Raw genomic sequence first — 16015 nt, forward strand, 5'->3', positions numbered from 1 at the left:
GAGTATCAGAGCTGTCCACTCCAGGACAACTCATAAAGGCACCTCATAGAGTTTATCTCATAACTCTAATAGGCACAGTGTAAGAAAAAAAAATGTAATAGTAGCTTCTACCTCTTGTATGTGCTCATCTGGTCTGTGCTCATTATAGAAGAAAATACTTGCTAAACTGTCATTCTCAGTATTAACCCTGCCACACAATTTACTCCCTTTATCAAATGTTATGCTGTTTTTTTCTTTCTGTTTTTCTAATTGGGAGAGAACTATGGGGTTCCACCCACACAACACTATTGAGTGACCTCAGTGTGTTGCTTTGGCACCAGGACCTCTGGTTTACATCTGTATAAGGACACAGGGGAACACAAAATTGTTTGGATACATTAGGCCAAGCACAGTGCTTACTTTCAAGAAATAGTACTTTTGGTGATTATTCCTGGCAGCTACAGTTATAGTTAAAAGTCAGTGTTCATGGATAAGCTCTCTTCAGACTTAGAGCAATAGGTGCTCCCTACAACAATTGCTTCTCACCAGCCAGTTCATGATTAACAGAGTATCCCACCTGGATATACTAGACCACCATAAGATTCTAGAAACTGACACTAAAATGGGAAACTGAACAGCCAAGCTCACTTTTTGAAGGGTCACTACTCCCTTGGCTTAAAGGAAACAGACTATCAAACAGAAAAACCTAAAAGGTTCCATTTTTAGTGCTTAGCCACTGGCCACCAAAGCAGTCAGGGTCTGGAGGACAGGACACATGAGAGGAGGCTGGGAGAACAGAGCTTACTCAGATTAGAGAAGCCTGAGGGTCACCTTACTGCTGTCTAGAGCTGCCTAACTGAAATACACCAAAAAGATGAACCTAGACTTTTTCTGAAGATGCACAGTGAGAGCAAAAAATGAAAAGGACACATGTAGAAACATAGAACATTCCAGTTACATACCAGAAAAACAAAGAATTACCAAGAGGGTGGTCAAGCACTGGCACAGGATGCCCAAAGGAAGTGTGCAATCTCCATCTTGGGAAATGTTCAGGACTTGCCAGGACACAGCCTGGAACAACCTGGTCTGGTTAGACCTGTTTTGAGCAGGCTGGAGGACCCTTCCAACCCAAATGATGATTCTATGATTCTAATTATAGCTTGATGTCTCTTTGCCCAAAGGTAATGCTCATACTTCCAAGTTGCACCAGATCTGACACAGACCAGTTGGGTTCCTGTATTAACAACAATCTGGATGTACTTACAAAAAATTCTGAGCTCTGATGGTTAAATGTAAATTTTACCTATATCAAATCCGCCTGGAACATCTCTCTAAATAACTACTGTCTCTGTCATCAAATTCTAATATTTTTTACTGCTAACTGAAAGTTTATAACTTTTCTTTATTCCTGGCACTGGTTCACTGAATAATTCCTGAAATCCTGGAGTTTCTGACAATATATATATTTTTAAAAAACCAACATACCATTAGGACAGACATGTCAGTTATTAACATCTGTACCCACAACTCAAAGGAACTGGACAGACAACTCTGAGTGACAAAGGGAGATTAGCATCAAACTTAATATTAGACCATATTAGGTAACTTTGATTATATCAATGTCATCTGTCTGAGCCACCCCATCAGAAGAGCCATCAATTCATCTAAAATTACATTTGGAGAGATGATAATTTCTGCAAGCCAAAGCCAAGACTTGGCTACAGTAGGAGGCAATTTATCCCATGGATTCTAAACCTGTCAATTTTATATTTGTAGGGTGGTATTTCATAAAGCACATAATGTCATAAAGATGTCAGCATCAAACCCAAAATGAGCTCCTGGAACAAAGGGAAGTTATGGGCGTTTTCAAACAGTTTTCACTTGCCTGACAGAGTGCCAAAAAAATCTGTTATTTTATCAGCTACATATTCTGCAATGCACACAGCTTACCTGCTGAAGAAGTAAATTTCTGCTGTTTGGAATCACCAGTTCAAGATGAAACCATGGCATACCCCTGATGCTCACAGGAAGACTCACCACGCAATAAATAGTTAGAGGATACCTGACAGCATTTTGCTTATTTTCTCCTCATGCTGATACATAATTTTTTTCCCTGTGATGAAATGCTGCAAATAAGAGTTGGCCATTAAGTACAGAGACTCGTCTTTGTGGTTGGTTCTGTCTTGCAAACTTTAAACTGACAGGATCAAGCCATTGTGCAGTTGAGAAAAATTCAATGTAATCACCAGCTGTCACTCTAGTGAAACTGAGTCTTGTTTTAAGACCAAAGAAGCAAAGTTTCTTAAGCATTAGGAAAGTGTCTTTTGTGGAGATATTGCACCTTTTCCTGGAAGAGTTTAAAATGTGCTTTTTTTTTTTTTTAAATGGCAGCTGTTTGGCAACAGCAAGTAAGCAATTTGAAGATTACAAAAAGTCATTCCATAAACGTGGACTCGTTCAGGAAAATCTGTTAGCAGGAAAGAGTTTAGTCTGTTTATATTATCAGTTCTGAATGACAGACTTTCATCAAAATTATTCCATTTTACCAGCTCATGCAGTATGGTTGAGATTGCTGGGTCCCAAGAGAAACTCCTGTAAACCAATACAGCCCCACGAACTGTTCTGCCTTTTCAAAGACTTCAGCTGAAAATTTGAACACACCATGAAAATCCAGGCCTCACTATTGTCAAATTCTAGAAATTCCTGATTCATTTCCTAAGATCCATTTCCCAAAAAAGAAATAAGTATTTTCCACTGATGAATCAAAGCACTCGAAAAAAAATTCTCATTTTTCTTCCTTGTTTTGTCTAAACTGATGAGTTCCATCATGTTGATGTTCTCCAAGCTGTGGGTTTTACTAATGAACTGATGATAATAATAATTACAGCAAACATGTAACACACAAGTTGTCAAATTTTCTGTTGAAGTGAGTCGAACTGCTCATCCCTTGATATATAAAAGATTTTTGTCAAAATTACAAGACTGCAAGTTTTGGCAGGCAGGAGAACAAATTTCACATATATTTTCCCCTAACTTCACAAAAAGAACTAAGGTAGTTGGACACATAAATTCCACTAACCGTGTACTTCCACATGCACAAGATCAAAACCAGATGGCATCAATTAGACAAGTCATCTGGCTTTTATGTGTCTTGATTTCTTTATGCACAAGAAGGAAATAATATCTGTCCTGTTGTTCAAAGAGTCTTTGTAATGTAGAATGCAGTTGTCAGATTGCAGAGGTAACAATAATTTTTTCAAAGGGTGGAAGAAAAGCTGCATGTATGTGCAGAGTTTCCACTGCAATCAGGCTCTGTGTCTGTGCTGAACAGAGCCCATTGTTCTCTGGAAAATGCTGCACTTCCATATCTGGAACACTTTCAAGTGTCACAGTGCACCAAACTCATGAATCAAAAGAAACTAATGTTGTTAACATCATGGACAAACACATCTCTGTATGTGATTACAAGAAAGGTACCATTACAGAATAATAGAGCATTCCAGCAGCCAAGAGGGAGAGCACATCTCAGGTGGAGAAAAGTAGGTTTCCCTTTGGCAATTTACTGTTCACCGTCCACAACAGCCAGGTCTCGCACAATTACAAACCAGACACCAGAATGCACTAGAACTGATCTGAAATGCTGCCATTTGAGAACAAGGACTGATCAGCAGACTGTAAAGTCAAAGTGCTGTTAGACAAATAACTGCAGGAAATTTCAGAACATTTGTCCCTTTACCTCAGCTTCTACCACCACAGCAATCTGCCTGCCCAGTTTTACAATGCACATAACTACTTCCAGAGCTTGCACATGAGTGGAGTACAGGGTGTGACACAAATACATTCCAAACTGATACCACTAAAAGTTATTACCTTTTTTCTATTACAAGCCATGATACAACTTGTAAGATTTTTTCTGAATTATATGTTGAAATTTATCCAAGCTATATGATTAAGTGGAAGCAACATAGTACTAAAGGATGGTCAAGCTTTCTAACCCAAAATTCATTACTTTCAGAATCTAATTAAAATCCTGATGCTAAAGTCCAGCTTTCAGATCAATATTAGAATCCACCAGAGGCATCTTTTCTATTCTGATTTTGTTCCTGATAAAAGATGTTCTGAACAGTTTATGATGGTCAGATGCATAAATCATGGTATCCAACGTTACATAACTTAGCTGTTTCCCAGGATTCTGAGTCCATACATAATTGACCAGCACTCATTCCCAAACATCCATCCTCCCATCATCTTCCAGTGGCCAAATTATTCTAAATGCATTTTAGGAAACTGTCAGGATGAAGGGCACATGAGTGGAAAAATTAGTGGGATTTTTAGTATAAAAGAAACAAGCAGGACTCTGCAATACTTGAAAGATCACAGAAGAAAGGTCCCAGGGCACAGGAGAAGGGCAAGAGAGGCAGTGTTTGGGAAGAAAATGGAACAAGTTATTAAGTAGATGGTTATTGAACATCTAAGACAACAACACAATAATAAAAAGCAGATAATGTGAATTTGTCAAGAACAAATCTTTTTCCAACACAGTGAGCAAGGGAGAAGCCACAGTTGTGACAAACAGGGAACTGATAAGGCTTTTAATCTGTCACCTGCAAATCTGACAAACTGAGTAAGGCATCATGGCCTAAGCTAAAGAGCAGTTACATCTATCATATGAAGATGTAATTAGGAATACTTCCCTTGCCAACTGGGAGTCAGATGGTGTTCCAAAATGATCAGCTATGCACCTGCTTTATTTCGGATTGTTCTTACTACACTGAAAATGAAACTGAGAAAGCGTACATCCAGAATCTGGGCTGATAGCTAAGGTGTGGGAATGATTGCAAGCATCTTAGAAGTAGAACTGAGAATGATAATCTTAAAATTCTATAGAAACAAATGCAAAGTATTACAATAAAAAATCAAATGCAAAGGGAGAAATTGGCTAGACAACAAAACCACAGGAAATTGGATAGTTACAGTAGGTTGCAGTGAAAGTGAGACTGCAAAACAATTCAAGTGAAAAAATATGGTAAATTTGACAATATGAAGATTTAAGAGACAAGATACAAATATTTTGCTCTGTTCAGCAGCAGTGGAACACAATGCAGCTGGGAAGAAACCTGCAGGGTTAAACACCACATTTAGAGAAAACTGCAGGCAGAGTGGAAAATGGCTAAATTTTAAAACCAGCAGAAAAATATTAAGAGAACAAAATTTGTTTACGGAAGAAAAATGTGAAATGAGGAAAGGGCGAAGTTAAAATCTTCAAGTATTTCTACAAGTAAAAGACAAAATGGAATATCTTTAACCCACAAAGAAAAGAAAAAATAATCACTGGTATCATTTCCAGCACAGAACATAATAGGAAAAACTCAGTGACCTATAAAAGTCATCATGCAAATGAAATTATGTCAACAGATCATGTAGTTCCTATCACTGAAGGCTTTTCAAAAGCAATTAAACAAATATGCCATGAAACATTTAGTTAGAGGTTGCTGCAAGATTCCGCACTGCTCTAATGAAGTTGGTGTCACCTCAGAAATAAAGGGAGGTTAGAAACATGTCAAACTCAGTGACAATCAGCTAAAACAAAGTAAATTATTTACCTAAGGTACAACCCAGAAAGCAGGACTTCTGCTGACAGGAATAAATTCAACATGGGAAGTGAAAATTACAATTCTAACTGCATTAAACAGAACACTTACAACCCCTGTATCTGAAAACAAACAGTGGCATTTCTTTAAGTGGCAAATGCTTATCTTGATTTTATGTTTCAAAAGCAAGGTGCAAAATAAGCTGCTGGAGGGGCTGGGGAAAATTTGAGGTGCTGGAGAGAGGTACTTAAGGGTGGACCCACCCACAGGTGCATTTGCCAGTCTTGCACGTGAGTTTGAGTACAAAATGCAACTCAAAGCTGTTGATTTTTTAATCAGCCTTACAACACTGAGGTTTGCACACCACAAGGTTTGCAAGGGGGACTCAGTTGTGTTTCACTACAATCTCATGCTGTGAGGGAAGGGAACCTCAAGGACTGTCGAGTGGAACTCCAGGCCTTGCACATGGCAGCCCCAAGAGTCACACACTGTGTCTGAGAGCATCGTCCAAACACTTCTTGAGCTCTGCCAGGCTTGCTGCTCTGACCACTTCCCTGGGGAGCCTGTTCCAGAGCCCAATCACACTCTGGGTGAAGAACCTTTCCCCGACATTAAAATGCAAACGGGGTTTTCTTTATTATTGCCCCTGCAATGACATCCTGTCGTCCGTCCTGCATTATTACACAGCACATCCAGTCAAGAATAAAGACTGTGACACCTAAAACGTATTCTCTCCCCCAAATGCACCACTGCCTTCCCGCTAGGTCTCCCGAGTTCCAGGCCCAGCCGATTCCCAACTCAGGGCGGCTCCGGGGTGGCAGCAGCAGCTTCCCAACAGCTGAGCTCCAACGAGCCCGAACGGACCCGTAAAACATCCCCAGCTGCGCCCCAGGGGCCCCTCAGCCAAGGGCCGCGCGGAGCCGGGCGCAGCCCTCCCGCGGCCCTGAGGGGCTCTGCCTGAGGGGCCCCGCGGAGCCGCCGCCGCCGCCGCTGCCCCCCGGCCCCGTGTCCCCGCTCACCATGGCGATGCGGGTGATGATGCTGATGACGGCGGTGATGGCGACACCGCCCCTGCCCCGTAACCGAAGCGCCGCCCCCGCGCCCGGGCCCGCGATTGGGCGGGAGCGGACACGACTCGCGGGGCGCCCCGCCCGCCGCCGGACGCGGAAGCCGCGGAGGTGACACCTGTGGGGGTGCCGCGACGTCGCTGCTGCGGGCCGGTCTGTCGGGGCCGGGGCCGGGGCCGGGGCCGGGGCCGGGGCCGGGGCCGGGGCCGGGGCCGGGGCCGGGGCCGGGGCCGGGGCCGGGGCCGGGCGGGCGGTGGCTGTGCGAGGCCCTGGATCCTGCAGGGCTTGGCGTCCTGAGAGGTGCGATGGGTATTGATGTAACCAGCGAGGGAGATGGAGGAGGAGGGGAACATGTTGGGAGGCTTACACTACCCCCACACGTAACTGGCCGGGGTTATAGCGTGAACTCTGAGGGAGCAGGATCACCGGCAGGTCGTGTCTGATGGGATAAGCCCAAATGCTCCTAATTGGTCTTTTGTTGACGATTCTTGCCTCTTTGAGCAACTACGCTTTCATCCTCCTCGTTCTCATCGAGTAGAGATCCTCAATCAAAAGGAACGAACACCAGTGATGATTAACAACTAATGCTATTAAATAAGCAAACACACAACTCCAGTTGTAGAAGCAACAGATGGTGAGACATCTCTGTATCGTAGTTAAGAGAAAACTCAAGGAGGAAAGGTGTTTCTCTTCTGTTCATCACAAAAGATAAACCTGCCTGACACAAAACAAATCTTTAGTCTAGAAACCCAAAAGTAGCAGTATGCTCGCTGCTGCCATTTTCTTTTTAGAGAGATGCTGCAATGGAAATCAAAAAGCTGTAGTTAAACCTTTTCACTTAGTGGTATAGTGAAAGGAAGCAAGGGCCCAGGGGCTCTCCCTTGAGAACTCACAGAAAAAAAGCCAGCCAAACAAGATAGGGGTATACTGATCTCAAACTAACGTAGTTAGACCATAGAAAAGAGGGTTGAGTGACTTGTATTATTGAGAATGGATGGTCCTGTGGATGCACGTGGCAATGGTCATTACCTTTGGTGGATAAGGGAGAAAATCACCAGGGTGGTGGATTGGGCCAAACTGGGGGTCAGCTTTTGTTAGGATAAATTAATCATGTGCACCCCATTCAGGGCACTGACTACTTGTTTGACTGAGAATTGGCCCCACTAAAAAGCTTGTTTCAGCAAGCAGGACTAAAGGAATTGTGCAGCTGTGCAATTGCTATTGTTTCCTCCTCACCTCTTGATCTGCTTGAAGAAAAGTGTAGGATTTCCTTTTCTTGTGGTTCTGTGATTATTTTGGGTTATCCTGGCATGGTCATGCAGTTGTACTGTGGGAGTGTTACAGGCTTTTAAAGGGTAAGATGGTGCCTCACTGAAAAAAGGAGGGAGACCAGAAAAAAATGTAAAGGAATAGAAGCTAGAACAAGATGAGGTGCAGCTCTTGGTGAAAAAAAGACACAAGTGCCAGAAGCAGTCTTCTCCTTTTAACTCTGTGGGTTTTAGTATAGTTTTTACCATTTTGTGTTTTTCGCTTTTATTTTGGTGTGGGTTTTTTCACTGTGCTACAGAACTGGAGTTTAGAGGTTGTAGTAGAAAATGGGATAATCCAGGATTAACTGTCACTGTTACCTTGCTCGAGATTTTTTTTGCCCCCCTCCTTATTTCTTCCTCAGACTTACCTAGTTAGGAAGAGCTGACTGCTAAAGAGAAAATGACATCTCTAGAAAAAGGTAGGTTGCTCATATGACATCTGAGCAGACTGGATTAGAATTGGCATTCTAAACACCAGAGTTACACCATACAGTTACACTGTATGCCAGGCTCCTTTCATTTAAACTTACTCCTTTTATGTATCTATGAGAAAGTAGTTCTGTGACTTCGTTATTGCAGTGAAAACAAGAGCTGCCGGGATGGAACAGCTTTGAATGTAGCTTTTCTAATCCAGCTCGATATTGAAAAATAAGTTTGTCACTGGTACTATGATCTGTCTGTACACTTCTCTGACAGTTTCCTCTGGTATTTAGAACCTGTTGGTACTGATTCAGCAAACTTGAAAATAAGGCAATATTATGGTGTTACTACAGCATTTTTGAAATCCATTAATATTTGGATAGAGGGCACAAGTTCACATTACTGCTTTTGGTATGAGAAAAAAAGCAGTATGTGTAGCCATGCCCTCAGAAACTTTGTATCTCTTACCCATTGCAAGGAAACTGTACTACAATAATAATTCATTCAGCTGAAAACTTAGTGGTCTTAAAATTAATTTCAGTAAATGTTGTATATATTGGGGAGTATGGAGAGAATGCAGCATTACTGGGAATGCTGTAGTCTGTAGTTCAGAAATGGAGCAGAACTGGGTTGGCTTTTCTTAAACCTTTACTTGGGCAACTAAATTATGTTAGTACTTAAAAGTCTGCTAAACTTCTTAAGGTGTCACTAGCTGTGGGTAATAGCTGTTTTTCATTTGCTTCTTGCTTTTAAAATGAAACTGCTCTGATTCTGCCAGCTCCCAAAACCTGATTTTGTTTTCAGCCTATGAGTAATGTTGTCAAGATTTTTTTTTTCCCAGGAAAGCTTTTTTGTGTCTGCATTTAATCTTGTATGGCAGCAGGACATTAAAATTAATGCAATTCAGATTAATATTTGTGTCTCGTACTGGTTTGTTAATGAGCAATGCACATTGAGTAAGAATTTACTTGAGTAAGGGCTTACTGTGAGGGTGGTGAGACACTGGAACAGGTTCCCAGGGAAGTTACGGATGCCCCATCCTTGGAAGTATTCAAGAACAGGTTGAATGAGGCCCTGAGCAACCTGGTCTAGTGGAGGGTGTTGCTACCCACAGCAGGGGTGTCCATTCCAGTCCAAACCATTCTGTGATTTTCAGACTTGTGCTTGATAATCACTGCTGCAATTGATTATTTGACACATGCAGTGTATCATTAAAATCTCTAACTTTGAAGTACAGAAATTAAGGGAAGACTTACAATGACACTATAACCAAGTGAAAGGTGGTAAACTTTTCCTCCACAATTTCTAAATTTCAGTTGATGATGCCTCAGCACCCATTCGAGGACCTGGAGATGGCATGGAAACAGAGCAAACAGCTGGATCAGTGGAAGTAATCACTGGAGCCAACACTACGAGCCATCACATCCACCACAGCCCCCGCAAAAAGACAGCCTCTTCCCTGAGTCCTGGAGTTCTGCAACTAGGGAAAGTACATGCAGATAAATCAGTGGAGATTGAAGCTATTAGAATATTAGTCCCCAAAACAGCCATCACCCATGTTGTTCCAACTAAAAATGCTAAGGTAGCTAAATCTGTGGGACATAAAGGAGACACATTCTCTCAGTCAGACGGAACCACAGATCCCAAGAAAGAACAGATAGAGCTGAAAAATGCAATTGAAAAGCTAAAGAATTCAGAAAAGCGGTTGTTACAGGATAAAGAAGGTCTCTCTAATCAGCTGCGTATACAGACTGAGGTAAGAAATTAACGATGTTTTCTCTCCCACAGCTGAACTGTTTTGGTTTGTATAAACAGTTTGTGAATGTGACCAAAGAGAACTGCTATGACACTCTAGTCTTGAAACAAATAGGTTCCCTTTTGAACTTATCAGCTAAGATAGAGAGTAGAAGTACATCAAAGTATTCCAGTGCTGCTTCTCTGACAACAGATGAAAGAGTCGAGAAACACACTAGATAGCTGCAGGGAAATGATTCTTTCATGGGGAAAGACTTTGTTCCTTAATCACTAAGTGAAAAATGTTATGCTGTAGAAGGGTTGATGATAACTTTCTATTTCATACACCTGTGGATGTCTTGTCTAACCCTTTGTTACCTTACTAATTCAGGAGTTGAATACTACAGAAACTTTGTTTCCTGCAACAGTCTTTCATTGTCCACTTTGACTGTTAGAATTTAAACAAGAATGTGTTGGACATGCATTAGGCTCAAATGTTTATGCTTGCCTAGAAACATCCCATTCTGGAAAGGAAAAGACAATTTACTGTTAGCAATTTGCAATAAGTTGCACTATGTTCTTAGGAGTTTTTATTCTCTATTGATAGTTATAAGAGAGTGTGGTCAAATTCCAGGTCAATCGGGAGTTGAAGAAATTACTTGTTGCTTCTGTTGGGGATGATCTGCAGTATCACTTTGAACGGATGGCTCGAGAGAAGAATCAGCTCATCCTAGAAAATGAAGTCCTGGGCCGAAATATGGCTCAGTTGTCTGAACAATTGGAGCGCATGTCTATACAATGTGATGTGTGGAGAAGCAAATTCCTAGCAAGCAGGTATTCCCTCTCATGGAGCTGTCCTAACAGCATTCTCCTTCAGTCTTTCATCACATAAACTCGTTGCAGTGTGCTTACATATGCAGAGGACATCCACAATAGCCGTACTGACACCTACTCTTTGAAATCTGAGAATACAGGAAAGGCATAAAGAAAGCAAGGTCCTTGTAAATCAGAATACTCTTGTTTTGAGAGGTAATACAGTGAGTCTTAAACCTCCTAAAATCTCATACAGTTCTTGTCAAGAAAGCAAGAGAAGCTCTTAATTTTGGTAAAGCTGCATGCGGTTTAGGGTATAAAAATGTCTTCTAGGGCAGCTGACTTTTCTTAAAGGTAATTAGTTACAGTAATTTCATGACTATAAGGCGCACCTTTTTAACTAAAATTTTGGTCCGAACCCGGAAGTGCGCCTTATAGTCTGGTGCGCCTTATATAATGTACAAAGTTGCGAAATTTGCCAACCCGGAAGTGCAAGCCGTGAGCCAAGCCGCGAGGGAAGGCGGGACCAGGCAGCCCCCGGCCAGCAGGAGCCGCGAGGGTGGGCGGGACCTGGCGGCCCTGAGCCACGGCAGCCCCGAGCCGCCCCAAACCGCGGTAGCCGCAAGCTGCGACCGCCCTGAACCCCGCCTTGCCAGCTGGGGGCGGGCGTGAGTGCTGGGGCCTGCGCACGGGGAGGACGCTTGGGGCTGCGTTTAAAGGCTACACCAATCTGTGAAAAATGTTTGCAAATTGAGCACCTGCCAGTAAACTCCACGATCTAGAGATTCTCTTACTATTTCATTACTTTGTTGCGCGTGGCACGGATCTTCGCTGCAAAAAAAAAAAAAAGTGCGCCTTATAGTCCGGTGCACCTTATATAATGTACAAAGTTGCTAAATTTGCCGACTCCCGGAGGTGCACCTTATAATCCGGTGCGCCTTATAGTCGTGAAATTACTGTATTTTTGTCCCCAACCTCCTAGTATGATACAGTCATCAATTTGAGAAGAAGCTGATGTGTTTAAGAGGTCTGCTTATAGTGACTCAGAGATCTACTATAGAAGAAAAAGTAGGGGGACTTCTTTATCAAATACTGGTTGTTTTACTGCTCAGAACCCTACTGTTACTTCTTTAACCATAAAAGCAGGTCTGAAAGTAAATATCTTATTTGACAATGACTTTAAACTTGCTAAGTTTAGTTGTCTTACCAGATCTGTAAATAGTGTTCTAGGATTTTTAATTTTCTACTATACTTGGATATAATTGACTGAATTATGATGCTTAAGGCATATCACAAAAGACCTTACTGTTTGAAGGAAATGGCAATAGAATACAGTCTCCTCCCTTTAATTTGCTGGTCTTAAGATTTTTACAGCGTACAGGGTAAATGATAACTTGTGTAACATATGGGATGTAGTGGTACTTGTAAGTCCTAGTTGAGCAAGAGCTACTATGCAAACTTGGGGGTTTTTTAACATTATGAGTAATTCTGAGATCAGGGCTGTGAGTCTCAGCAGTATGCTCAAAGTAACACTCTTCAATATTGTGACATTCTGGTTCATTTTTATCTCCTATTTCTAACTAGTGGTTGTTTAAATGTCATTCTGGTTTTTGCATTTGGAATATTACAGGCATTTGAAATGCCTGCTGGAGGGGTCAATGCCAATCCTTATGGCATAGCAAAACGTGATAACAGCTGTCTCCTTTGTAACTCTTAAACACCTATATCTGACATTTGGTGATTGCCCCTGAGAAGGGCAGAGAGGTAAATGAATGCAGTCTGTAGCCATAGCTTCCATTTTTAGAGATGAGTGAACAGCATACTTGTGAGAATTGTTAGTAAAAGAAAAATGTATTTAGCTTTCACAGGATCCTTGTCAACCATGTATACTTTCCCAAGGTATTTTGAAATGTCTGTTACTAGATCTGTATTAAGTGACCTAAGGTTGTTTAAACTCAGTCAATATGTAGTCTTGCACTGGTGTTGGCTGTAGTTGAATAGAAATTATTCTTAATTAGATTAATATAGGCTCTGCATGGGGGAGGAAACAGAGAACAGCAGCTTAATATTCAGGCTGAGCAGACAAATGATGGTCTGTAGTAGAAAAAAGTGACTTTCAAACTGTTCACCTGCTCTACTGACTGGAGATTTCCTCTGCAGGGTGATGGCTGATGAGCTGACCAATACCAGAGCAATTCTTCAGCGCCAAACCAGGGATGCACAAAGTGCAATCCAGGACTTGCTGAATGAACGCGACCAGTTCCGTCAAGAGATGATTGATACACACAAGTATGATTTTTCTAATCCAGACTACCTCTGTGCAAACTTCATTTTTGTCAGTTTATTTTAGGCTAGAAGAGAATCAAATAACTTTCCACTCTTCCAGTGATATTCAACACAAATCAATTATGCTGATGTATAGTATGGTCAGTTTTCAGTCTTAGAGCTGAAAGAGCAAAAGTAATAGAATACTTTCTTCATTTCCGAGAGGTCTGAGGTTTTTAGGATAATAAACTGTGGAAGTGACATCCCTCACATCCTCAGGCTTTCTCTCTTTAATCACTTCCTGTCTTGACTTCAAGTCTTCCCTGTTTCTTCCGAAATTTCAAAGAACTATTCTACCTACATAGACTTTAAAGTGCTTATTCTGCCAGATGTCAAATAAGTGTTCCCAGTATTAATGTCCTGTGTTGGTGAGGCCTTGCCTTGGAGAATATCCTATTTGTCTCCTTGTTCTTAAACACTATTTTTGTCCATTTCTTTGGTTTAAGATTTAGCTTATGCAGTAAGTCTTGGGAAAAGATGGTTCTCTGAAGTGTGCTGAGTGCTGATTATACAGTGTAGAATACAAACCCCACCAACAGTGCTTCTTTCCTTTCTGCACAGGCTGCTGGAGGAACTGATGGTCTCTCTTCAGTGGGGGAGACAACAGACATACTATCCTAGTGCCCAGCCTTACACTACAACAGAGCTAGCAGCTGTGAACTGTAAGCTATCCAAAGCTGTAAGCTCACATCTTCTAGGAAATGTTGGCACTAAAAGTCCAAAAAAGACTTCAACTGTGGAGTTTTGCAATACCCCTGCTGAGAAAATGGCTGAAATGGTAAGAACTCTTGATATACATTAATCTTTATATTAAGCTTCTGGGTAAACAGATGTTTCATTTTCAATTTGGAAAAAAGATGAAAAATGAGTAGAAATCCTTCCTAGCTCTTAGAGAAGGAAAAAGCCCATTGAACTTCATAAAAGTATTTTCAGTGTCAATTTTTCTGTCCTTAGATGCTACATGTACTGGATCCAGCTGCACATCCAGAAACATCAACAGAAGTTTCTTTTTCTGAGACTTCTGCATCTTCTTTCCTTTCCACAAAGAAAAGCATTGGAAGGTTTCACCCATATACAAGATATGAAGATGTCACCTTCAATTGTTGCAATCACTGTCAAGGAGAGCTAATAGCCCTTTAAAAGCCCAGCCAAGGCAGCTGCTCTTTCTGAAGAATTACACTAGTTGATATTCAGCAGGCTTCCCTTTGTCCTTTTTCTGTAATGGGTGAGTTTGGCATTGGAATGACACAGTTTTTGCTTCTCTACCTCTTGAAGTTAGGGATTGACAGGATTGCCATAGTCTCTGGTATACTTCTGTGACTTCTCAATAGGGAAAACTATTTATTTTCTTATACAACACAAAAACATTATGCTGGTCCAGTTTACAGAGCATAGAGATGCTCTTGACTATTAAACATTTATAGGCTTATTAGCAAATCTTAATGAATTTCCCTTTAGAGGGAGACAGAAGTGTAACTGTACCAAAGCAAATGAAGTGCTGATCAGTTATGTCTAAATTTAAAAATAAAGTAATGGTAAATCATCAGTTACATGCTATTTTTTTAAATTTTAGCCAAGGTGATGAACTGGCCCCAAGTCTACATTCTACCTTTTAAATTTAGTTACAAAAAGGCATATGTGCAATGATTCTTCATAGCTGTAAGTTCTGAAAGCAAAAGTATATGCGATGTCACTCCTCCTGTCAAGAAGGAGATGATGCCTGAATGAACTCTAGCAATAATATATAAGTAGTAACTGCTTTCAATTGGATTCTAGAAAACTCTATGGGGTGAGATTATTCTTGTGTTTCCATAGAGCTGAAATAATGGCTTTTCCATTTTGTCAGCTTCTAGAATGAAGCTGCTGTGTAGCTGATCCTCAGCAAAGGCAGACTGACATACTTCCTTTAGTACATAGCACTGAATCCTGGCCTCGCATTAGGACTCAATCCTTGCCCAAGGTCTTCCTGGGTATTATGGGAAGATGAAAATAAGCACTAAGTTTGCACAGGTACTGTTAAAAAAAAAGTATTTTTTTACTTGTATGGTTTTATAATCTTGATGTAGATTTGAAGTTCTTGATATAGGTTTGAAGAGAACTTTTAGGAGACAATCTGCTAAATCCTAAGAAGCCTATTTAAGTTTCTTAGTTTGACCCCCAAATTTGCCATATGAAGCTGTCTAGTTTGGGGAAAAGGTTGCTTTTACCCAATTTTCCTTTGAGTATCATACCCATGATCAGAATATGTAAGCTGTAAGTTCTTGCTGTTGCTGGCTCTCTTTGGTTTACATGAAGAAAGCTACAATAAACTTTTTTTGCTTGCTTTCAAGTTGCAGTTTTAGATTTAATGAAGGCACATTTCTGACCCTGTTTTCTCTGTAGCATAAATGGAACTACATGACATTGAACTGTAAAACCCTTAATTCTGCTGGTGTGAGGAATGAACAGAGAAGCATCTCTTTTGTAGTTTTCTACAATTAAGGAGACGGTGTGTGTGAACTGTCGCAAACATTTCCCCTGGATTTGCTTGCTAGACACAGGAAGCTCTTCTTGCTTTTAGTGTCAGGGGAAGGTACTGGAAGGAGGAAGGCACCTGTTACTTACATGTCCCATTAGCATATGAAGTTTTCATTTTGCTTCCATTCTCGCTCCCTATGCTGGCAAAAGCTGCAACAGAGCAGCCTCCAGTCCAACATCAGTGCTCTCAATATGCCTGTAACTAGCTCCAAAAATAACAAAGAAAATACTACCAGAAAATCTGCTTTGCATCTAATAC

The 16015-nt window shown here is 41.2% G+C and overlaps 2 protein-coding genes across 10 annotated transcripts in view; one reads left to right on the top strand and one right to left on the bottom strand.

Annotated features, from left to right (window-relative positions):
* The window catches only part of NME7 (NME/NM23 family member 7), a 90645-nt gene extending 83928 nt beyond the window's left edge, over positions 1 to 6717 (bottom strand). For 3 of the 4 annotated variants that reach the window (XM_033053420.2, XM_033053419.1, XM_033053416.1), the window contains exon 1: positions 6590 to 6717. In XM_033053420.2, the coding sequence (XP_032909311.1) occupies positions 6590 to 6592 (3 nt within the window). In that variant the 5' untranslated portion in view covers positions 6593 to 6717. The remainder of the gene's footprint in view (positions 1 to 6589) is intronic. The other variant, XM_033053417.1, reaches the window with a different exon arrangement.
* BLZF1 (basic leucine zipper nuclear factor 1) lies at positions 6707 to 15568 on the top strand. 6 transcript variants are annotated; one of them, XM_033053423.1, is made up of 7 exons: positions 6707 to 6790; positions 8310 to 8366; positions 9684 to 10123; positions 10736 to 10935; positions 13075 to 13203; positions 13801 to 14017; positions 14194 to 15568. In XM_033053423.1, the coding sequence occupies exons 2-7, from the start codon at positions 8348 to 8350 to the stop codon at positions 14377 to 14379; spliced, it is 1191 nt and encodes a 396-aa protein (XP_032909314.1). In that variant the 5' UTR covers positions 6707 to 6790; positions 8310 to 8347; the 3' UTR covers positions 14380 to 15568. The 6 variants fall into 6 exon arrangements, with proteins under 6 accessions (XP_032909314.1, XP_032909318.1, XP_032909316.1 ...); XM_033053427.1 differs by having other exon boundaries at positions 6730 to 6748; XM_033053425.1 differs by having other exon boundaries at positions 6738 to 6810.
* Positions 15569 to 16015: the final 447 nt, after the last annotated feature.

The sequence above is a fragment of the Catharus ustulatus genome, chromosome 2 (genome assembly GCF_009819885.2).
Source record: "Catharus ustulatus isolate bCatUst1 chromosome 2, bCatUst1.pri.v2, whole genome shotgun sequence".
NCBI lineage: Eukaryota > Metazoa > Chordata > Aves > Passeriformes > Turdidae > Catharus > Catharus ustulatus.

Bases quoted from the DNA above. Each gene is read 5' to 3' on its own strand.
- BLZF1 (XM_033053423.1), top strand. The intron at 10,124-10,735 runs GTAAGAAATTAA...GTCAAATTCCAG, and splicing joins AGCTGCGTATACAGACTGAG to GTCAATCGGGAGTTGAAGAA. The intron at 10,936-13,074 runs GTATTCCCTCTC...TTTCCTCTGCAG, and splicing joins AGCAAATTCCTAGCAAGCAG to GGTGATGGCTGATGAGCTGA.